General features: G+C 40.3%; 1 protein-coding gene across 1 annotated transcript in view; it reads left to right on the forward strand.

Annotated features, from left to right (window-relative positions):
- Window positions 1-11156: 11156 nt before the first annotated feature.
- The window catches only part of BCO1 (beta-carotene oxygenase 1), a 45148-nt gene continuing 31801 nt past the window's right edge, over window positions 11157-24503 (forward strand). The window contains 3 exon segments of the mRNA XM_043987504.1: window positions 11157-11205; window positions 11208-11234; window positions 12849-12992. Of these exon segments, the coding sequence (XP_043843439.1) occupies window positions 11172-11205; window positions 11208-11234; window positions 12849-12992 (205 nt within the window). The 5' untranslated portion in view covers window positions 11157-11171.

Here is a 24503-nt window from a genome sequence, read left to right on the forward strand (position 1 = left end):
CCTTCTCTCCTCTCTCCCCAAGACAGAAAGCAATATGATATAGGTTTATTAATATATATATAATTGTTCGCATTAAACATATTTCTGCATTAGTCATGTTGTGAAAGAAGAATCAGAACAAAAGGGAAAAACCTCAAAGAGGAAAAAAAGCATAGAAATAGTATGGTTCAATCTGCATTCAGATGCCACAGTTCTTTTTTTCTGGATGTGGAGAGCATTTTCCACCATGAGTCCTTTGAATTGTCTTGGATCATTGTATTGCTGAGAGGAGCTAAGTCGTATCACAGTTGATCATTGTACAAGTTGCTGTTACTGTGTACAATGTGCTCCTGGGTCTGCTTACTTCACTCAGCATCAGTCCATTTAAGTCTTTCCAGTTTTCTGACATCTGGCCTTCTCATTATTTCTTCCAAACATTAGTATTCTATTACATTCATATACCACAACTTGTTCAGATATTTCCCAAGATGGGCTCCCCCCAATTTCTACTTCTTTGCCACCAACAAAGTGAACAGCTGATAAATATTTTGTACTGTGGGTCCCCGTTTCCCTTGTTTATATGATCTCTTGGATTAATCAGACCTAGTCTTGGTATTACTGAATCAAAATGGTATGGCACAGCCCCATAAGCCATTTGGGGCATAGTTCCAAATTGCTCTCCAGAAGGGCTAGATCACTTTACAACGCCACCAACCATGTATTAGTGTTCCAATTTCCCAACTGGCTTCTCCAACATTTATTATTTTCCCTTTTTTAGCCAATCTGATAGATGTAAGGTGGTAGAGTTGTTTTAATTTGCATTTCTCTAATCAATAGATTTAGAGCATTTTTTTCTTATGGCAATAGATAACTTTGATTTCTTCATCGAAAAACTGCCTGTTCATATCCTTTGGACCATTTCTCAAATGGGGAATGACTGGTATGCTTATATATTTGATTTAGTTTCCCTATATATTTTAGAAATGAGGCCTTTATCAGAAACACTGGCTATCAACATTATTTTCCCAGCTTTCTACTTTACTTCTAATCTTGGCTGCATTGTTCTGTTTGTACAAAACCTTTTAATTTAATGTAATAAAATGATCCATTTTGCATTTCATAATATTCTCTATCTCTTGTTTGGTCACAAGGAATTCCAAATCTTAACATTTACTAAATGTGTAGCCATGGGCAAGCCACTAAACCTTTTTGGTCCTCAGTTCCTTATCTGTAATATTGGGTAATAATATTTTATACACCTTATCTTACAAATTGTTGTGGAAGGAAGTACTCTATAAATGTGGACTATATTATTTAATCTCTCTGGTCTACTTGTTCTTTTAATTGTTTACTCATTAATCTCAATCGTTCCCTACTGGCAACAAGATGAAACCTAAATGAGACGAAGGCCTTCGGTCAGCGGCCTTCTCTAGCACAGACTGATTCCCTACACCCTTCTTCCAACCTGAATGGTTTCTTTAATGTTCCATAAGCTCATGGGAACTTTCTTTTTTAAAAAAAATCATTATTTATTAATTTTTAACATTCTTTTCTTTTTAAATTTTAAGTTAAAGATTCTTTCCATCCCTCTCAACTTTTTGTTCTTAGATGATTGTGTACCTAATGCTGTCTCTGGGGCTGCAATGCAACAGGGTATAGATCAATTCTGCTTGTGCTAATTTTGGGCCTGACGACACCATAAAAAAAAAAAAAAAGAGTGTGGAATAAGTTTACTTACCTTGGCAGTATATTTCCAAAGATGTACAAATAGACGATGAGTGTGACGCACTTATTGCCAGAGCTTGTTCAGTGTTGGGGAGCTCTGAAAGAAGGTGAGAGAGAGAACCGGTATTCAAGGTGACAACCAAACAGAAAGTCTACAGAGCCACTGTGTTGACCTCATTGTTGTATGCCTGTGAAACCTGGAGCAGCTTAACAGCTCCATGCCAGAAAATCAAACAGCTTCAATTTTTATTGTATTAGGAAGATTATGAAGATCACCTGGCAAAATATGGTACCAGACACTGAGGTCCTTTCTCAAGATCAACTGCCAAGCATTTATAAACTCTGCTGCAACTGGTTGGCTATATTGTCAAATGCAAATGTAAGTTTGCCTAAAAGACTATTTTATGAGAACTCACACAGGGCAAGCACTTACACCGAGGTAAGAAGAAACATAGAAGGACACTTTCAAAGTTTCTGAAGAACTTTGGTATTGATTGTGAGACATGGGAGACACTAGCACAAGACCATCCAACATGGCATGTCTGCCTCAAAGATGGCGCTGTGCTCTATGAGCAAAGCAGAACCGCAGTAGTTCAAAAGAAATGTGAGATGCACAAATTTAGAGACTTCTCTCTCCTAAATGTTCATACAGACTGTGCCCAACCTGTGGTGGAGCCTTCCAAGTTCATATTGTTTCTGATTAGAGACAGTTGGACACACTGTGCATTGATCTCGATGTTATGATGTCATTTTGATCTTCTTTGAGTATGAAGGACAATACATACTTAGCAAACCAGTAAGTCACTTCCCCAATCTAAGTCACAGTTTCCTGTAAAATGGAGATAATAATAATTACAGCACTGTGAGGATCAAATGAGACAGTATATAGTGAGGACTTTGTAATCCTTGAAGCTTTAAATAGAATGGAAGCAGTGCTTACTGCCCTTGTGACCTTGGGCTTGTCATGTTAATTCTCTGGGTCATGTTTTTCTCTTTTGAGGGGGCGGGGAATGATGGTTAAGTGACTTGCCCAGGGTTACACAGCTAGTAAGGGTCAGGTGTCTAAGACTGGATTTGAACTCAGGTCCTCCTAAACCCAAGGCTGGTGCTTTATATACTGTGCCACCTAGCTGCCCCTTGGTTTTCTCTTGGTTTCTGAAGTCCCTTCTACATCTAGATCTATGATGGATGGCAGGAAGGAACAAAGAAAGGAAGGAATGAAGGAAGAAATGAAAGAAGGAAGGAGAGAGGGAAGGAGAGAGGAAGGAAGGATAGAAGGAAGGAAATCAGCATTTATTAAGCAATGTGCTAGTGCCAGACACTGTCATAGGCACTACACAAATATTATTTCACTTGATCCTCACAATAACCCTGGGAGGTAGATGCTATTATTATCCTTATCTGTAAAATGAAGAAACCAAGGCTGAGAGAAGGTAAATGCCTTGCCTGGGGTCACACAGTGAGTATGCCACTGACACAAGATTCAGACTAAGGTCTTCCTGCCTCCAAAGTCCAGTATGCTAAGTTCAGCTGATTTCTTGGTTTGTCTCCAGACACCCCATTCCCATCCCCTACACCTAACCTTTAACTATTTCATTCCAACTGCTATTGACTAAATTAAATGATTTTTTTTTTAGTGAGGCAATTGGGGTTTAAGTGACTTGCCCAGGGGTCACACAGCTAGTAAGTGTTAAGTGTCTGAGGCCAGATTTGAACTCAGGGTACTCCTGAATCCAGGGCCAGTGTTCTATCCACTGCGCCACCTAGCTGCCCCAGACTAAATTAAATGAAAATGAATTAATTGAAGAAACATTTATTAGGTACTGCCATGGGTAAGGCCTTGTGTTAGGTACTGGGATACAAAGCTAGGTATGAGATAAGTACTGTCCTCAAAGTGCTTATAGTGGTAATGGTGGTAAGACTGACATAACTCTGATAGAAGAGAATTAAGATCATGCAAAGGAAAGATCCAGATAAAATGCTGCAAGAAACTTGAAGAGGAAAGAATACATTAAGTGGAAAGAGAAGAACTCTAAGAACGCTTCTCTAGAGACGCATATTTGAATTTGAATCATGAAAGACTGCAACAGATGGAGATGGGAAATCAAAGTGAGAATGGGGAATACATTCAAGGCATAGAGGAGACAGGAACAAAGGCAAAGGCCAAGAATGGGAGAAGACAGGGTAAGAATGAGGGGATCGAGAGGGGTTCCCAGTTTATCTGCAAAGAGGTGAAGGGAACAGCATAAGGAGAAAGGCCAGGAAAGATCAGACCACAGAGGGTCCTTGAATAGCTAAGATCAAATGTAAACACTGATGTATCATTCTTCTACTTTCCTGTATTCAGGTAATAGGTCCCCCACTGAACAGAAAATGTTAGTGCTGGAAAAGGACTTAGAGATCATCACAATGGAATGAAAGCTCTTTGAAGGTGGGGACTGTGTCATTTACACAGGACAGCATACTACAAAGAGTAGGAGCTTAATTTATATTGTTAAATGTATCTGGTCCAATGCCCTCAATGACAAAGGAGCCTGAGACCCAGTTTACTTGTTTCATTAGTTTTTGCTCTCAGATTTCCTGCTTATTCTCTCATTCCGGCAGTTCTCTCCTCACATACCACTGAGGGTTTTCAATATTTATGACAAGGGCTACTCCTCAGTGGTATGTGAAGAGAGAACTGCACCCTGGTCAACTGTGCTTGCTATGGCCTTTCCCGACTGACCAAAGGTCAGAAAGCCTCCCTGCAGCCTTCCATTCCAGTTTTCCCTACCCAGAGTAATGCTGCTGTCTCTATTCTTATCTCTGTTTATAAATAAAGCTAGGGAATGGCAGAGCCTCCTAGAACAGCACAAACATTGAGGAGATCTATTTCCATTACTTACTAGGAGGTTGGGCCATGTAAATTACAAAAGATTGAATGTACAAAGGTTAACATTTGATCATTTCTTGTGACTCATCATCGCTTAACCTCTAGCCACTTTATCATTGGACTAATCCAAAAGGTCTACCTGGGACAACCTTTCTTTGGCTCTCCATTTGGCACCCTTCTAGAAAAACTACAAAGTTGCCATGGCTCTGCTCTGATGGACTGATGGAGAGTATAAAGTCACAGAGCTTCTCTTCATGATTAACCTGTGTCTGATCGCCCCTATAAAATGACCTGTCATTCTACTGACCTCCCAGGGCCTCCAAACGGCCCTTCCCTTAAAGCACTAAGAATATGCTGTGCTGGGTAGTCATGCTGTCCCTATCTTCTCTCTGTAGCTCAGCTTTTGAGCAGGCCTAGTTTGCCCCACGCGGAGACTGCTGCCTCATAACCACGTGAGTGAAGTGGCCTCCTTTGGCGGCCTTGGTTTTTAAAAACTGGTGAGGGGCAGCTAGGCGGCGCAGTGAATAGAGCACTGGCCCTGGATTCAGGAGGACCTGAGTTCAAGTCCAGCCTCGGACACTTAACACTTACTAGCTGTGTGACCCTGGGCAAGTCGCTTAACCCCAATTGCCTCACCCAAAACAAACAAAAAACAAAAAAACCTGCAAGACTAGGCAGCTTGCTTTCTCTTTCCACCATCTTCCTGCCCGGCTTTTCAATGCTGCTCTTGGTTGCCAGGAACTGCCTCGGAAGCTCTCCCTCTTTTACCCCTCATTCTGAGAAACGAGCCTGGCGATATTTGTTTCTGCTTTGTGGTATTTATCTTCAGTTTGCACCTTCAGGCGAACCCAGCAGCTATGAGGAAGGCCTAAGAACGCAGAAAAGAGGGTGAAGAGCGCAGGCGCCACTACTTTTACAGACACAGAGGACCAATCAAGGAGACAAACTCTGCCACGCCCCCCCACATGGTAGGTGAACTGAGCATGCTCAAAAGTGGGTTACATCTTCCTTGCCCCTGTATTCACTCCGTTAGGACCATTCGGTTCGGTTCAGTGAATGGGCCTTCGTGTTTCCTGAGCTTCAGCTGTTCAGCCTGCTCCCTGGTGCTCAGAAAGAAGCCTTTGGTGAGGGTAGAGCTAAAGGTCTTTGTATGCATAGCTGAGGTCTCTGAGCCATTACACTCATCTAGGCAGCCAGTAAAAGCCACCAAGAGACCCCGAGAAGATTGTTGTTTTGTCTCTCCTCCTCCACTGGTGCTGGATCAAAAGTCCTGAGCCAAACCAACTATTTGACTTGAAGTTATAAATTCCTTAAAACTCCTCCTAAATCTGCAGTTTTCAATCTGAATTAACAAAACACATCTGAGGACTCTACCCCAAAGAACATCACAAGACCTATTTTGGGATTGAGGGGGTAAGACTTCCACAACTTCCGTGTTTCTTTCTCATTGGCATTAAATTTAGGGGGGAAGAACAAAGGGCCATGTTTAATTTACATGTGCCAACCTTTGGTCTGTATTCTGCCTTTATTATGCATATTTTTCCAGGAACAAAATCATTGGTTATTTGGCATCCTTTATATATCTACTCTGGGCAAGGCATTGTGTTAGACCACTGAGGATAATGAAACCAAAATGAATAGCCCTTGCCTTCAAAGAGTTTACATTCTATTGGAGAATACAATATCTACATAACTAAGTATAATAGAACTAGAAACCAATGTTAGTGGCAGGGGATGATAATAACAGATGGAAGAAGGCATCACTCTACACAGTACTGCTCTACAATCCTCTGGAGTTGTTATTGTTTCTATTTTTATTTGCTGAGGAGGAATGATCTTTGGATTAGAAATGACGTAATAAAAATGTCTAATAAGCATCTGATGTACAAAATAAGTGGGAAGATAGCAGAAAGTACCTAATTGCCTTTGATTTCAAGGCAAGCAGGCCAGGAGGCAGCTAAGTATTGGAGTCAGAAAGTCCAATGTCCAGCAGTCTTCAAGGCTAGGAGCACTTGACTGACTTGAGTCAGAAAGAAATGAGTTCAAATCTTGCCTCATATTCCTAAACTGTGTGACCCTGGCAAGACACTTAATCTTTCTCAGCCTCAGTCTACTTATCTGTAAAAAGGGGATATTAATAGCTCCTTCCTCCCAGGGTTGGTTGTGAACATCAGCTGAGATATTATTTGTAAAGTGCTTTGAAAACTTAAATTCTCCATATATATTCTGCTTATTGTATCATCATCATTTTTGCATGGTACTGAGAAACCATGAAAAATAGGGGACATACTGTTAGAATAGAACAAGGACAAATCCTATACTGATTTTATGAAAAAAGAAGAGAGTAGAATCTTGCAAAGTATAGCCAGGGATCTTGACTTCAATTCCTGGAAGACCAGGGATGTTTACATCAGACTTCTCCTACTCTTCAAGGGAGAAGGAAGCCCACCATTTTGGGGTAGAGGAAGTGGGAACATGTGTGAACAGTGTGGCACAACCTGCCAAGTATGGTTTGTAACTGGATTGTTAAACCAGGATGTTTTCAGAAATAAAGAGCCTCCTAAAATGAAGCCATCCCTTTAAAAGCTGCCTACCATAAGAAAGTGAATCATAGAAAGAATATCACAGAATTTGAGAGTTAGAAGAGCCCTTATGGGGCGGCTAGGTGGCACAGTGGATAAAGCACCAGCCCTGGATTCAGGAGTTCCTGAGTTCAAATCCGGCCTCAGACACTTGACACTTACTGGCTGTGTGACCCTGGGCAAGTCACTTAACCCCATTGCCCCATTAAAAAAAAAAAAAGAGAGAAGAGCCCTTAGCGGCTATCTAGGCTAATCCATACATGGAAGGAATACTGCAACTTTAACATATCTGACAAGTGGCAGCCCAAACTCTGTTTGAAGACTTCCAAGGAAAGGGTCTCTTAAGGAAACCCTTTCTACTTCTGGATGTCTCTAATTGTTAGAGCAGATAGGTGATGCAATGGATAGAGTACTAGGCCTAGAGTCAGGAAGATCTGAGTTCTAATCTGGCCTCAGACATATACTAGCTTTGTGACCATGGGCGAGTCACTTAACCTTGTTTGCCTCATTTTCCTCATCTGTAAAATGAGGACACAGTGGAGAAGGAAATGGCAAACCACTCCAGTATATTTGCCAAGAAAAACACATAAGTTGGACATGACTGAACAATTGTTAGCTTGTTTTTCTTCACATCTAGTCTAACTTGGCCTCTTTGCAACTTACATCCATTTTTTTCCTGGCCCTGCCCTACAGGACCAGAAAGAACAAGTGACAACCTTCTGAATTATGAAGAGAGCTCTATGGATCCTCTAGTCTTCTCTTGTTCAGACTAAACATGCTTAGTACTTTCAAATGATCCTCAGATGACATGGAATCAAGGTCCTTTACCTTGGTTACCCTCCTTTGGATACTTTCCAGCTTATCAGTGTCCTTCATAAACTGGCACTCAGAGCTCAACTCAGTACTCCAGGTGAGGTCTAATGAAAGTAGAAAAGAGTACAACTATCGCTTCCCCATGCCTCTTTTAATACAGCCAAAGATTAAATTCACATTTTTTTTTTACTGCCACATCCCAGGGCTGCTTTATATTGAGCTGTGGTTCACTAAAACCTACAGGATTTTTTTTTCTCAGACAAACTGTTGTCTAATCATAGGTTACCCATTCTCTTTTACTTGTGAAGTTGATTTTTTTTCACTATAAGTTGTAACATTTAACAATCATCTCTATTGCATTTGATCTTCTTAGATTTAGTCTGATGCTCTAGTTGTCGAGCTCTCTCAGGTATCTCTGCCTCTGCATGCAGTGTTGTTAACTATCCTTCTAACCTTTGTGTCAAAGTGCTCTCATGCAAGAGGCGCTTTAGAGACCAGTGAGAATCATAGAAGCAATAGATAGGAGCTGCAGAGGACCCCCCACGGGCTACTCTAGTCTCAAAACCCCTCTCTCTTTACAAGTGAGGAAACTACGGGGGCAGCTAGGGGGTTGCAGTAAAAAGCACTGGTCCCTGGATTTCAGGAGGACCTGCAGTTCAAATCCCTGCTTCAGACAACTTGACACTAGCTGTGTGACCCTGGGCAAGTCACTTAACCCTCATTGCCCCCGCAAAAATAAAAACAAACAAACAACAACAACAACAACAAAAACAAGTGAGGAAACAAACCTTAGGAGTTTAAGTGATTTACCCAACTAGTATACATCAGAGGCAAGATTTGAACCTAGGTCCTCTGACTCCAGAACTAGTGCTCTTTTCATGGTCCTACAATAGTGGAAAAAGGAAAAACTCAACAATAAGAATTTGTCATGTTCTCCCATCATTGAGCAAGCAAGAGAGATATGGCATATCCGGCAGATTTCAGTATCTTGTCATTAGAAGGTATGACCTTAAGTCAGATTCACAAGTACCTAATTTTGCTCTTTAAGTGAAAATACAAAATTGTGCCTCTATGTATAATAGCACAAAGTACTGTTGAATAGTAGATGTATATATTTTATGGATGTTTCCTTGAGCATCTTTGTATACATGCATATTTTATATAATTTTCTCTGTTTTGGGTGCCCTGGGCAAGCACTTCCATTTGCCTCACCCTGTTATGGCTTGGACTATGTTGGAACAGGTATTCCACTCCAGGCTCTACCACAGCTTGTATGAAACCATCTGATGATCTTCGTATGACTCACCAAGCAACCTCTGGTGACTAATTTAATTTCTCAAATTTACCTTGATCCTGAGAATGAGGAAAACATGGAAAGTGGATATTGAGCATCTGGTCACTGGAGTATAGCATAATAGGAATATCATTAGAATCATAGATATAAAGCTGGAAGAAACCTCAACACCAAGTCTAACTTCTTCACTCTGCAGGTGGGTGGTATCACACCTGATGAGCTGACCTCTCTATGTGCTCTTTTATTTTTAATAATAATGTATGTAATTATCTTTAAATATTAAAAACTAAAAACTTTACTATTTTAACATTGGAAATGTATTTAATAACCACATTAGTTCCATTTCTACTTTGTGTCAATCTTTCCAGCATTCATTTAAAACAATTTTTTTTGAACCAGTGGTGTTTTGTCTTGTTCAGTCCTGACGGGCATAAAGGAAATATATTTTAAAACTGTAATCCCAGTACCCAACAGTTCAAAAGCCATTTGTTCCCTCCCCAGTGTTCTCCACACCACCCCCCTCAAATTGATTTATTAAGTTGTCCTCATCAAGTACCGGATTGCTACAAATTCACAAGTTTGGCATTCAGGTTTCACTTGTGGATAGAATTGGGACAGAATCCCATCGTGGTCAAAATTCCCTGATTTTTAGCCCAAGATTCTCTTCTGTATCTTCTATATCTGCACATTATGGTTCTGTCCTTGACCAAAACCACTTTCTCCTACTGATGGACCACCTGATCTGGGCAGGCTATATCTTCTCTTAAGTACTTATACAAGTACTTTCTACTTATGGTTTCCCTCTTTCCCTTTCTGCTTTCCCAGGCTCAGTCATCTTTTTCTTGATTTTTTCCTCCTCTCTCCTTCTACCTTCTGCCTTTCTTGCTAATTGGCAATAAGTACTGAAAATAAGTTGCCATTTTTTTTCACCACCCTAATTGAATAGGTTATTTCCTGTTTTAATTTTTAAAGTAAAGAAGCAGAAAGTTTTTTAGGTTTCTCTTTTTTAAAAAAGTGATTGTGCTTTATATTCATTGGCTCTGATTTGCCTTTTTTTTTTTCTGAAACAGTGACTTTCTATAGAAGTGGCCTCTTAATCTTTCTTTTGTGTTATGGATACCTTTGGCAGTTGGGTGATGCCTATGGACTCCTCAGAATAATGTTTTTAAATATTTGAAGGAAATGCTAAATTTCAGTTAGAGGTTAGTAAAAAAAAGTTGAGTTTTTTTCCGATCCAAGTTCATAGACCCCCCAACTCCATGCACCCTAGTTTAAGAACCCTGGTTTTATTTTTTTTTTAATTCCACAGTTTTGCCTGATCCCAGCTAATGCTGTGATGTCCTGATGCCAGAAGGAATGACTTGGGTGATGTGCTACACCAAGTCTCTTCTAGGCTTCCTGAATTCCATTGCCCTCAGGATCAACATCCTAAAGGCTCACCCCTTGTACTTTGTGTTTGTAAGCAAGTACAACTTAGTGCTGAAATTTTCCACAAGCACGATTAAGCCCCGGTAGCTTGGTTTTTCTCTGCACTCTTCTATACCACTGAGTTTAGTTCCTGAATTTGATGACAAACTGCAGAGTGCATAGAACATTAAAAATCAGCTAGGAAAGAGTGACGGGCAATTGACCTTCGGTCAAGACCTTTTATAAATAAAGAGTGCGTGTGCAGAAAGAGAGATAAAGGCACTAGTAATTTGTGAAGGAAGAAGGGCCGGATAAAGACAGAGAAGCAAGAGGAGGGCAGAAGACAGAGCTGGGAAGGGAAGGAAAAAAAGGGAGAACAAGGATTTCGAGGGTGAAGGACCGAAAAGGCTAGCTTTCCAGTCCATTTCTCCTTCCTCTAATTATATTGTCATTGTTGTTACTCATCAGGAACCAGCAGCAATACATTCTCTCCCCTGCCATGGATATGATCTTTGGCAAGAACAAGAAGGAGCAGCAGAGCCTTTGAGAGCCAAAATTAGAGGTAAGAAATGTTAGATATGGTGGAAAACTTGGGCTGTCTCTGATGGATGAAACCTTTGGGCAAACTGAGGATAAGGAAGTCTGAAGGAGAATGGGCTAGGAACATGCACACAAACTCATACATGCATACAAACCCTCCTATATAGATACTCACATATATAAGTACCTTTATTTATGCACATATATACTTTCACATATTTGTATATGTCATACACATCTACTAATTCTTCTCGAAGGCGAACACCCCCTATTAGACTTCATGCTTTACTCCCTTCATCCTTTACCAAGGCATTGGGTACAGTAGGCATTTAACTAATTGATGTATTGAATTCAGTTCAGGCCTTTCTTTATGATCTCCCTTTCTGGCTGATGCCACTTTTATTGTATATCCCTTAGGCTGTTGGGAAAAGTAACTAATTCTAAACTACTAGACAGGTACCTAAGTAGGTCAGTGTCACTCAGACCTGGGAGGAAGCAGCATAATTTATAACCAGTGATGAGAACAGCTTGTGGATTTTCTTTGGTTCCAGAACATAAGTGGGAAAGAGAGAGGTTTTGGCCTTCTGCATGTTGGCATGGTAATAGTTGGCTTGGTTGTCATTACTAAAGGTACTGGTGCCAGTAAGGAACATAATGAAAGAAAGACTGGCTTTGTAACTAGTGTTTGGAGACTGAAGAATCTTCTTTCAAAATAAGAGCTGTCAGGGCTACCTAAGTGACCTTGGGCAATAATAATAACAATGATAGCATATTAGAGTTTGCAAAATGCTTTACATCAGTAGAGTCAAATTCAAATGGAGGTCACATATAGCTTAGAAAATTATAACTTAACATTATCTTGTATTTTTATTTATTTTGTTAAACATTTCCTTAATATATTTTAATCTGGTTCAGCTGCACTCCATAGTTTTGCCTGAGCATGCCTTACAGATACTATTTGATCAATCCTCACAACAACCCTGTTAGGTAGGTGCTATTGTTATTATTACTTTATACATGATGAAACTGAGGCTGAGAGATGTTAAGTGGACTTGTCTAGGATCACATAGGTAGTCCTCTGACAGATTTTATTTTTAAAGATGTCTAAGAAGATTTCTTATAGTTAATGCCAGAGGTAGGATTTGAACTCAGGTTTTCCTGACCCCAAGTCCATCATTCTATTCACTCTGCACCCTGATACCAATATCTCTGCATTCTCTAGACCTCTGGTTTCCCCCATCTGTAAATTGTGGAGGGGCTGTCTTGATAACCTAGATAACCTTTAAGTTTATTCCTTAGGTCTAACTCTATAAACCTATGATCTCTAACGAATTAATTATCTTTTAACATTTAAGAATAGAGTGTGCTAATGATAATCTAATACTTTCTTATTTGACCCACTCTCACTAGAGGCATACAAAATTGAGAGAAAACCAACCTTGGGGTGTAGAACAGGCTTAATTTTGATGTGCTAATAGTCCCTAGTGAAAAACCAGTATCCACCTGTAAACACTCATTTCTAATGTTTTGGATTTTACACATTCGGGGCTTTGTGACTTCTATTTGTGTCATACTTTTTTTCAGTGGCTCAGTTCTAATCTCGAAAATGAAAGTAAACTATTCTTTCTGTTTCTAGGTGAGTTGCCAACTTGGCTTCATGGGACTCTCCTCCGGAATGGCCCTGGGATGCACACGATTGGAGAGACTACATATAATCATTGGTTTGATGGTTTGGCCTTGTTACATAGCTTCACATTCAAAATGGTAAGAGCAGCAAATTGTAGACACAGCTACTTACTTAAGGGCTTCTCTCTCTCAATAATTCAGTTTAATAAACACTTGTTAATTGCCTATTACACAGAAGTCACTGTGCTACAATGCCTAGGAAGCAAAGATGAAAAAGAGTACAGTCCTTGACCTTCAAGGAATTTTACCATTAATGGTGGTGGTGGCAGGGAGGGGATATAACATGTATGAAAATTGGAAGAATACAAGGGAGCCAGTGATGGGAAACAAGTCAGAAAAATTATCTGGAAACATTTAAAGAGGGAGAGAATCTTCTTACCTAGGTCTATGGGGAAGGTTTTTCAGAACGTGGCACCTGAGCTTGGTCTTGAAGGAAAATAAGGATTTCAGCATAGCATAAGTGAAGAGGGGAGTACATTCCAGGAATGAGAGAGGGAGATGGAATGTCAGAGGTCAAAGAGTAAACAGTTAATCAGTTTGACTAGAATGCAAGAGTGAGAAAAGAATAATGTGAAACAAGCTTGGAAAGGTGGGTGAGAGTCAGATTTCAGAGAGCCTGAAATACCAGGCTAAGAAGTTTTGTATGCTATTCTAGAGACAAAAACGACTCACCAGTGCTTTTTGAACAGGGGAGTAGTGGTCAGTTATGTGCATTATGGGTTCTCCTTCTCTCAGTAGCCTGAAGGGGGATGAAGGGGAAAGTTGGCTTTCCCTCTGCAGCTATGACCTTTTGCCTTGTTTTTTGAGTTAGCTACATACAGCACAAATATTTATGGTATTGGACAGCTGAGGCCCAGAGTCACAGATCTGGAAAGCTCTCACAAACTCTGGACTTAAGAAGCTGGAAGGGACACCAGAGGGCATCGGGCTAGAGGGTAATCCTCTCTGTAAGAATGGAATCCCATCCGCAAGAAACTGGTCAGGTGTCCAGCCATGTACCACTTAACACATTATTCATGGGGCAGCTAGGTGGGTGCAGTGGATAAAGCACCAGCCCTGGATTCAGGAGGACCTGAGTTCAATCCAGCCTCAGATACTTGACAATTACTAGCTGTGTGACCCTGGGCAAGTCACTTAACCCTCATTGCTCCACCAAAAAAATTTAAAAAGAAAAACGAAACACATTATTCACTCTGGACAGCTTTATATAACTTCTTTCTTATCAATTCCTGCCCAGACCCCCACCCCAGTCTTCCTCTTAAGTCTTCTTTAGGATAAATATCCCTAGTTTCTTAAACTGATTCTGGTTTCCAATCTCTCTCCATTCTAGTTACTTCTGAGCCAATCAATATATATTTCTCCCTCTGCTAAGTAGAAGCTGTTGTTGTCTCTGTCCAATAAGTAGGTGCACCCAAGTAATTTGAGTTTAGCAAAAGCCAGTGTCCAAAGCATGACTTCTAATCGAAACCAGCAACATTTAACAAATATCTGCTACAATATAAGGTCTTAGACAATGGAGTACGAAGACAAGAAGAAATATGTGTACTACCCTCAAAAAGTTTTCTTTCTTTTTTTCTTTTTTTTGGGTGGCAGGGCAGTGAGGGTTAAGTGACTTGCCCAAGGTCACACAACTAATAAGAGTCAAGTGTCTGAGGACAGATTTAAACGCAGGGTCCTCCTGAATCCTGAGCCAGTGCTTATCCGTTGTGCCACCTAGCTGCCCCCAAAAGTTTCTTTTCTATTGGACTTTGAATTTTATGGGGAACATAGTCATGAGGAGAAAGTGACAACCAGCCAAAATAAAAGGAAAATTTATTTCTTGTTCCTGGTCCTTAGCTTTCTTAAAGAAGACTTTTTTTTTTTCTGGTGTGGGAGTCACAAACTAACTTAAAAACAACAACAACAAACAAAAAAAAACTTAGGTGGCTTAGGTGAAAGGATTGTTTTCATCAATCCAACAGTTCTGGGCAGAGACTATAAAAGTAAATTCCATAACTTATTTGTTTATTCCCTACCCTTCAAAGACACACAACTTAATTATGCTGAATAATGAGCAAGAGAGGAGAATTTGGGAGTCTCTTCTCTTTAATCTCATTCTGTAATGTCAGATAGACTGGCCCATCTGTGAGGAATTCCAAGACATATTTCCTCTGAGCCCTCAAGTTCACCTGCACTCACAGCGTAGTCATTTATAAGAAGTGGTTGGCATGTTTTATAACCTAACTGGATTATATGTTTACATTTTGTGACAAGTTGAATTCATTTTTGGAAGGGGGGGGGGTGAAGAAGAGCAGATCAGAGGCCCAAGGTATCTAATGAATGTATTATTGGTGGAAACTCTCAGTATGTATAGATGTTTCATTTTGTTTTTCATCTCTTAACAACTTTTATTGTCAGGATCATCATTTTATGGAGTACAAATGACAAAGGTGAAATACTTAATCCCATTTATACCAAATTAAACCCTTAACATAACTTTCATCAGAAAAACTCAAAGCACAAAGATATTACTCAGCAAAAGCTTCAAAGTAGATTTTATTTATACGTTTGTTACATGGCCATGAAATTGTTGACCATCCCTTGGCAGAGCTGTGGTGCAGTGAAAAGAACACTGGGTGTGGAGTCAGTTGACCTGGCTTTTGAGTCCCAGATCTACTTTTCTACTAGTGTGGCCTTGGGCAAGTTAGATACCCTCTTTCCTCATCTGTAAGGTGAAAGGGTTTGGACCAGATGACCTCTAAGACGCCAGTCTGGCTCTGGAATCTTTTATTCTATGATCCCTTTCCAGGATTCCACATTTCTTTTTTCTTATGATATTTTGCGGGTATAGTTTGTTTTTACACTTTTGTAGATATTCCCTTTACCCTTCTCTCTTCCCTCCCAGGACAGCTATTGCTTATAACAGAATTTTTAAAATTGAACTAAACCAATGAACACTTGAGGAAAAAAATGCCATTATATACAATGTTTCAGGCCCATGAACCCTCACATCTGCCAAGGAGCATCCTCTCATCTCTTCTTTGAAGCCCAAGCTTACTTTTTCATACTTTTGAAGCCTTGTTTTGTTTTGTTATATTCAGTCACTGTGTGTTTCCTGGCTCTGTTTAATCTCACTCTGCATCTATTCACATCTTTCCAAGATGCTCCATGTGCATCAGTTCATCAATTCTTAAAGCATAGTAATATTCCATTAGCCCAAGTTTGTTTTAGCCATTTCCCAACTGATGGGCATCCACTTTGTTTCCAGTTATTTTGCTATTACAATAATGGCTGCTGTAATAAGTGTCTTTGGTGTACAGAGAGCCTTTCTTTTTGTCAGTAATCTCCTCCCTAGGTGATATGTGCTTTGCTGTGGTGATCTATATGTCTAAGGCTTAAGGACATTCATGGGGACATAGGGATTTTGAAGAAATTGCATATACAGGTGCTTGGTAGAGCTCACTGGTCAAATTCACCAAGTAGCAAAAGTATTATTAGATAGTAACATCTTAGAGATTTCTGTCTATAGGAGTATGTGTACTTGCTTAGGTAGAAAGAAGCAAATTAAAGAGAATCCTATAGGACAGAGATTGACTTCCCTAAATTTCAGATATGAAGGACCGTAGCTTTAGAGCTACAAGGAACCTTAAAGGTTATCTAACCTAACCCTTCATTTTATGGCTGATGAAAGTAATACCCAGAGCAATTAAGAGACATCTCTAAGGTATGTACATATGGAGTGTCCCAAAAGTCTTAGTGATGATTTAAGTATTAATCACTTAAAAGGACATAAAAATTTTGGGGTCACCCTGTAAGGCAGTTAGCAGCAGAACTCAATTTTGAACTTTGGCCCTTTGATGACCATCTAACATTCTTGAGATATGCTCCCTAGTCTTTGAAAGGAGAAGGTGGCGCAGTGGATAGAGCACCGGCCCTGGAGTCAGGAGGACCTGAGTTCAAATCAGGCCTCAGACACTTAACACTTACTAGCTGTGTGACCCTGGGCAAGTCACTTAACCCCCAATTGCCTCACACACACAAAAAAAGAAAGGAAGGAAGGAAGGAAGGAAGGGGAAGGAAAGGGGAAGAGAAAAGGCATTTACATAGCACCAGCTATGTGCCAGGTACCATGCTAAGCACAAATATCTCATTTCATCTTCCCAACAACTCTGGTAGGTAGGTGCTGTTATGACACTTATCTTACAGTTAAGGAAAATGAGGCAAACAGTATAATTGACTTGCTCAGGGTCACACAATTAGTGTCTGAGACTGTATTTGAACTCAGGTCTTCCTGACGAGGCCCTGTGCTCTATCCACTGTGCCCTATCCACTGTGCCACATAGTTGTCTATTACTTTTTTTAGTGAAAAATTGAAAATTATCAGTAAAATTTGGTCCATTATATTGTTTATCAAAAGATACAGTGGGGCTCATTCCCAAATGCAGAGTGATCCAAAATCTATGCCATTCCTTACAAATATGACTTTTATAAGAAATTTGATTGAGATTTCAAAACCTGACAGTTTTCCAAAGCAAGATGAATGAATGAATAAAAGTTTATTAAGTTCTGACTATGTGCAGGACCACTGTGATAAGCAGAAAAGTAAGACAGGTCCTGCTCTCTAGGATCTCACTTTCTTATGAAGAGTGATGACCCATAGGGAAGGTTTCAGCTGCAAGTCAGAAGGAAAGGTCCCAGGGTTCTCAGGCTGCAGCAGCAAGATAATAATAATAATTATAATAATTAATAATGATGTAATAACTCTTCTATAACGTCATTTCCAGCTGATAAAAATGATATGTTTCTGATGCTGAACCATTTGACTGTGGCAAGGACTTTGGTGGCAAGAAATTGCTGTTCTTGGCCTTTGGCACTTTTGTAGCATCTGCAAGAGTAATGGCCAGGCTGCGTCTCTTGTTTCCTAGGATGATAGCTGAGGGTAGAAGGCTGGAGGCATGGCTCTTTCCAAGGCTCTTGGGCTCAGGATACTGGGTTGTCTCCATAAAGACCTTAGGGTAGAGATGGTGGTGAAGGTGGTGGTGTGTGACTTGACTTATCTGGTACATGTTTGCCTCCTGTCTCTCCCTCCAGGTTCCCTGCTGTTTCCCAATGAAATTTAGTTTAAGAACCAAAATGTCAGCTTTTACATGTGTATATTTCTCATGATATTTCTCAGTTTAATTTAATTTAACAAATACTTATTAAAAATCCCAGTTCTTAGTTGTGAGGGAAGAAACAATGTTCAGATAAGATACAGTCTCTGCCCTCACTGAGTTCATTAATTTTTTACCTAGAACAAGTTAATGTTCTATTTTATGAGGTAAACTTCTAAACTGGTATTATCTCACTGCTATCCAAATAATAAAATTATCTTTCTAATTAACCAAGGTGAGAGACATAGCTGATTGTATAGCTCTGGTGTGTTGGATGCCAGAGTTCAAGTTACACTCTTAACCCTTGGTATGGGCAAAGGTCAGCATGGTACTTTTGTCTAGGGGCATCATCATTATGAGTCCCAGAAGAGACTATCAATATTTTGTCCTAAGGTCTGAATGAGATTTAGAAAGCTATCTTTGACTATGATCTGAGGCCCTTCTGAGTCTCTGAACAGCAGGTAAGTAAAAACCTACCTACTGAGGAAAGGGCCACACATTCATAGGATTAGGAGCTAGCGCAGTATACATGGAAGGAATTCTGGCTTTGGAGTCATTGATCCTATGTTCAAATTCTGTTCTGACACTTAAAATTTCTGTGATCTTGAGCAATTAATCAACAAACATTTATTATGGTACTCTCCTATGTACTAGATACTAGGGCAAATGGCACCAGATTATCATTTTCCTTGTTAAAATTGTTAGAAGGATATGTGTTCCATTGGATTTATCACCTAATTGTTGGGCAGTGGTATTTGGGTTTTATCTTATGGTGCCCAGTGGTACCATATGGTTGATAATTTTTTTAAAGTCAATATCTTGTCAGTCTGTGTTTCATATAACTTAGTACTTCCATTTTAGATATGGTACCATGGACAGAGTTCTGGATTTCTAAGACAGTGGATCTGGGTTCTAATTCCAGCTCTATTTGCTGTTGATATGATCTTTAAGCAAATCACTTCTCTTCTCTGGGCCTCAGATTCTCCATTTGGTTAAATGGGAAGGTTCGAATTAGGCTATCTCTGTAGTGTTTTCCAGTTCTGACAGTCTATGTTATAGGAATATATGATCTAGAGCTGTAAAGGATTGCAGAGATTATCTAATCTGACTCCTTCATTAAGGAAACTGATTCCCAGCAAACATAAGTGACTTCCCTAAAGTCACAGTTAGTATTGGTGCAGGGCCAGATTCTGCTGTACAAGTTCAGTGCTCTTTCTATAGCACATGGGTCCTGTGATGGATATTTAACCTTCAATAGAGAATATTTAGGTAAGAGTACACAAATATCGTCTTCAAGTATTTTTTTTTTTTTTTTTTTTTGCTGGGCAATTGGATTAAGTGACTTGCCCAGGATCACACAGCTAGTAAGTGTTAAGTGTCTGAGGCCAGATTTGAACTCAGGTACTCCTGACTCCAGGGCCAGTGCTCTATCCACTGCGCCACCTAGCTGCCCCTGTCTTCAAGTATTCTTGAAGGACTGTGGGATGTGGAAGAGAGATCAAACTTACTGTGTTTGGTCTCAAAGGAAGAATTAGGAACAATGGGCAGAAATTACAGAAAAACAAAGTTAAATCCTTTGTAAGGGGGGAAAAAAAGCAAAGCTCTGAGCAATTAGGTCTATTCCAAAGTAGAAATAGGTTGCGCCAGAGGTGCTGAGTTCTAGATTACAGTTGTTTTCTAAGCATGGGTTCAATGATTACTTGTTAGGGTTGTTGTAGAAGGGATTCCTGTTCAAGTATGGGTTAGACCAGATGACCTCTCAAATGTCTTTCATCTCCCAAATCCTATGAGATCAGAGTAAACACTGACATGTATAAGGACATCCTGATTATCATCATTTGTCCTGCTCTGGACCCTAAGAATCATTTCCTGTCTAGCTCCATGGTCAGGTGGAGAGGATGCTATCTACTGATGTGCATACTATGCATGGGCGTCCCAATGGACAGTCAGAGAAATCCCAGGGCTGTGAGGGGCCTCAAAAGGCCCATTCCATCCTTCTTGCCCCTTCCTCTCTACCTCACATGCATCAAAAATGAAAGTTCTGGGGCTAAAGAAGACTCTATTGTTCCCATGAGAGGGGAATATGAAACTTGCTTGGTGTCCTAGGATGTTATTAGTGACTATATGTACCATTCTATATTTCAGTGGGATATTGTGATGATAATTGTCACAGGGAAATAGGTGGGGTGGGGGTCCTTAGGAATTCCTCTTTAAAGAATTTCACTCTCTTGCACACAAATCCAATGAAAATAAAATAATATTTTATTTAAGAGCTAGAGAAAGGAAACATTGAGACGAGTCTCAAGGGGAAATAGATACAGAGATGGTTCTTTGAGATACCTATCTCCTCGAGCAAGAGAAAGGCCATAGCTTTTATAGAGGACAAATGATAGAGGGACAGATGGGGCGATCATCTGACTGTGGAAGTTCCTTTATTGGGAGTGATCACGCAAGGTGTGAAACATCCCCCACTGGGGGTGGGCTGAGGGAAATTGGGCAAGAGGCGGCTCTGATCTCTCCAGTCATCTCCGTCCCCCTAGTGCCACTCAGGCAGCAGCCACACCTAATGGGTTTATCTCTCTTGCTTCAAGGTGTGTTTGTCTTCTCAAGGAGAGTTCCCTCAGCCCCGTGTCCTAACCCTATAACAATAATGATAAATGTGATGCTACCTATGAAGGAAATAACAAATAAAAAGCCTCAATTATAATTATCTTCATTATCAAAGGATATTTGTGAACCTCCTTTTCATAAGCAACTAGGCATTTATGAGTATTTAGAATGCAGTTCTGGACCCTGAATCAATAGAATATAAACTCCTTGAGGGCGTCCATTGTTTCCTGGTTTGTATCTGTATCTTTTGAGCCTGGTACAATGTGCTGCACACAGTAGGCATTATTAAATAAATGTTTATGGGATAGAGTCAGATTACACAAATCATATCAGATGTGGTCTCTGCCTTCTCATATTATGATCTAAGAAAAGACAATGTTGTTTATTAGCAGAGGGAATACACAGAAAACTCACATTAAATCAAACTGTAACTCATGCATTGGAAAGCCTCTCGCCTTCTACTCTCTGCCACAGAATATGTCCATCAACACACACACTCTTTCTTTCTCTCTCTGTCTCTTTCTTTCTTTCTCTCTCTCTCTCTCTCTTTTCTTTCCTCATTCCCTCCCTCTCTCCCTCTTGTAGAAAATGACCACTACCATATAGCTACAGCTTATACTTTCTCAAGGTCCTACAGGTAACCTGTTGTGAGAAGAATCTACCTCTCCTACTTACCACTATAGCTCCTGTGTCCCCAATGGTGTGCTTCCTATATACATGAAAACATTCACAGTGATGACACTCTTGAAACACAGGACATTTATTTAAGCAATAAAGTCAAAGCAAAAATAACCAAATGCATCACAGTTCCTCAATAGAAAGTAAATGCAGGAATAATCAATACATGACAGTCCCCAAATAAACTTGAGTCTCACTATCCCTTCAGTGGAAATAGTGTCTGTTGTGTGGAAATTTATTTTAATTTGGGGACCCTACCTTTAGGCTGAGATTAGAAAGCCTTAGGCCCTCAGGGTCTCTTCTGTGTGGGAGGTGCTGGTGCCCCTCCCCCTCTGCTTCAGCTGAGCCAAAAAGCCCAGTGGGCTGTACAAGATGCCTGGTCAGACAGCTCGGGAGAGGGAGCACTAGCTCCCTCCACCCTGAACGGATCTATCTGAGAGATCCTGGGCTCATCCAGGCCGGGCTCTGGCGTAGCCTGTGCTGAGGCACATGATGCTTGAGCATCCCCCCAGCCCCAGCTGCAGCCCTGGCTGGTGGATTAGCTTGGTGTGTGGGTGCAAAAAGCCCCAAGGTTTGAGTGGAGAAAAGAAAGATATATATATATAGACCTGGGGGTTAGACTCAGGGGGGCTGACAAGAGGACTGGGGGCCAGCAGACAAGAAGGAACGGGAGACTGACAAGATTAGGAGAAAAGGAGGCTGAAGGAGAAGATTAGGAGACGGGCAGACAAGACTGAGGGAGGCTGACGAGATTAAGAGAGCAGAAAGACTGGAGCACTAGGAGAACGGAAGGAGAGGTTGGTGAGAGAGAAACACAGGGGTTCAGTGGTGGCAGTAAGGAGAGGAAAGTTAGAAGCAGGGGGATTTACAAAGTGAAAGGGGCTCAGAGTTAGAATAAAGGACCTGAGTGGAACATACCCTAAGGCAAGAGGTGGCTAAGGCCCTTATTGTATTAAAAAAAAGTTCCAGGCCCAGCAGGTGGAAAGAGATGCCCAGAATGCAGTCAGGTTGTACATTTTATTTCCCTGTATTCTTAATTTTAAATAGTATCTCATAAATAAACTCTGCTTTGATTATTTAGTTAAGAGGCTTCTTAATCTTTTGCTTATCAATTTTGGGAGTGGAGCAGTGTGGTGGAACTTTATAAATGGCCCATATTAAATTAATAGCAGTCAGATTAGTCCTCCAGTCAATTTAGCCCCCAAATTAGCCCTAGTCATTTAAAAATATTTATACATTTTAATGGCGACCATGAAGGGACTTATGGCCCAATTATAATTTCTTTAAGCCCATAATTTTTCATATAATCATAATTTTTCATAAATCCAATTATATAAATTTCTTCAGATTAGATATAATAATTAATTTTTTATAGTTGGGAAGAATGACACATATGTAAAAAAATCTAGAAGGGAGAAACATGACTAAGGAGTCCCCTTAGGGAAACTAACAACTTTTCCTGAAGGTCTTAATGTCTTTGTTTCCTTCATCAACAATCTGTACCACATAGGGGCTGCTAGATGACACAGTGGATAGAGCACTCACCCTGAAGTTGGGAGGATCTGAGTTCAAATCTCAACTCAGACACTTTACTAGCTGTCTGACCCTGGGCAAATCTCTTAACCCCAGTTGCCTTAAACATCCAAGGCCATCTCGAGTCCTCCTGATATATATCTCAACACTAGACCCAGATGGCCCTGGAGGAGAGAATGAGGTTGGTGACCTTGCACAGTCCTCCCTAGCTTAAATCCAATTCACTGCAAGTCATGACATCACCCCAATGTCATGGTCCTCTTCGACAACAAAGGACAAACAACAATAGCATCACACAAAGCTGCTTCTCTACTGTCTGTTGTTAATATTCTGTTGTTGGGTAAATTAAGTCTCCTACTCTCAAAGTGATGAAATAGTAATAAGTTCTTTTAACTCATAATAATCCTTTAAAGTGTCCTGAGGCAATGTTTTGCTTTTGTGATCATAGTTACCTTAAGCCAGATAACTACAAAGTTCTTCAGATTGGTTCTCTGGGAAATACAAACAAGCCTAGCCAACTCTTCACTCAAGCGGATGCTGTCTTACACTGTTAGCTTCTTCTAGCCCCAAAGATGCAGAGTTTATCTTTTTCCCCTGCTGTTCCCTCTCAAACCAGAGGAAAACAACTGAGAACTGCCAGGTACTTCTGAGAGGAATTACCTCTTTCAAACCATGGATGATGCTAAAAATAGGTGATAGATAGATAGATGATAGAAAGAAAGAAAAAAGATAGATAAAGTTGTTAAGAGCTAGGCACTGTGATAAGTGCTCAGGATACAAATAAAAGTAAGACATTCTAGGCAGCTAGGTAGCACAGTGGATAAAACACTGGCTTTGGATTCAGGAGGACCTGAGTTCAAATTAGGCTTCCGATACTTGACACTTACCTGGGCCTGGGCAAGTCACTTAACCCTCATTGCCCCACAAAAGAAAAGAAAAGAAAAACTAAGATAGTCCCTACTCTCAAAAAGTTTACATTCTAATGAGGGAAGACAGCACATAAAGGGGAAAAGACAAATGGCCAAGCAAAGTAGCATGGCTAAAGATGTCTGGGAAGTGCTAGTGGAGTCTTAAAACCAAAGAATATAAGGCCAGAGATGACCTATCAAAATCCAGGGTAGCTCAAAAGGTGGAGTCCCATTCTCAGATAACAGGGAAGTGGAATTCACACAGTGTGCCTGGGAAATAAAAGGCAAAAGTGGAAATTCATCTCTCTTCCAGTGAATTTCAGCCTTTTTTTTTTCAGTCTATTAGCAACTCTCAGTGTTAACAGCTACAGCCATCCTATCAGCTGAATATTTCTGCTGCAACCTTTTTCATCTCATGAACCCCTTGGCAGTGTGGTGACACCCATGGATCTCTTTTCAAAAAAATGTTTTTAAATGCATAAAACAAAATATACAAGATTACAAAGGAAACCAATTACATTGAAACAAAGATACATATCTTTCCCATCTAAGTTCACAGATGCCCCAGAATCTATCCACAGATCCCTACAGATCTATGATCCCAGTTTAAAGAACCCCATGACTATTTCTCTCACCCATCTTATCCCACTTGGTTCTTTACTACTCAATGTCTCAAATCAAAAACTCCTGGTTCTCAGGGACTCATCTTTCTATTATGATATAAAACTCACAAAATCCAATTTT

Source organism: Dromiciops gliroides, chromosome 2, assembly GCF_019393635.1.
Source record: "Dromiciops gliroides isolate mDroGli1 chromosome 2, mDroGli1.pri, whole genome shotgun sequence".
Classification (NCBI taxonomy): Eukaryota; Metazoa; Chordata; class Mammalia; order Microbiotheria; family Microbiotheriidae; genus Dromiciops; species Dromiciops gliroides.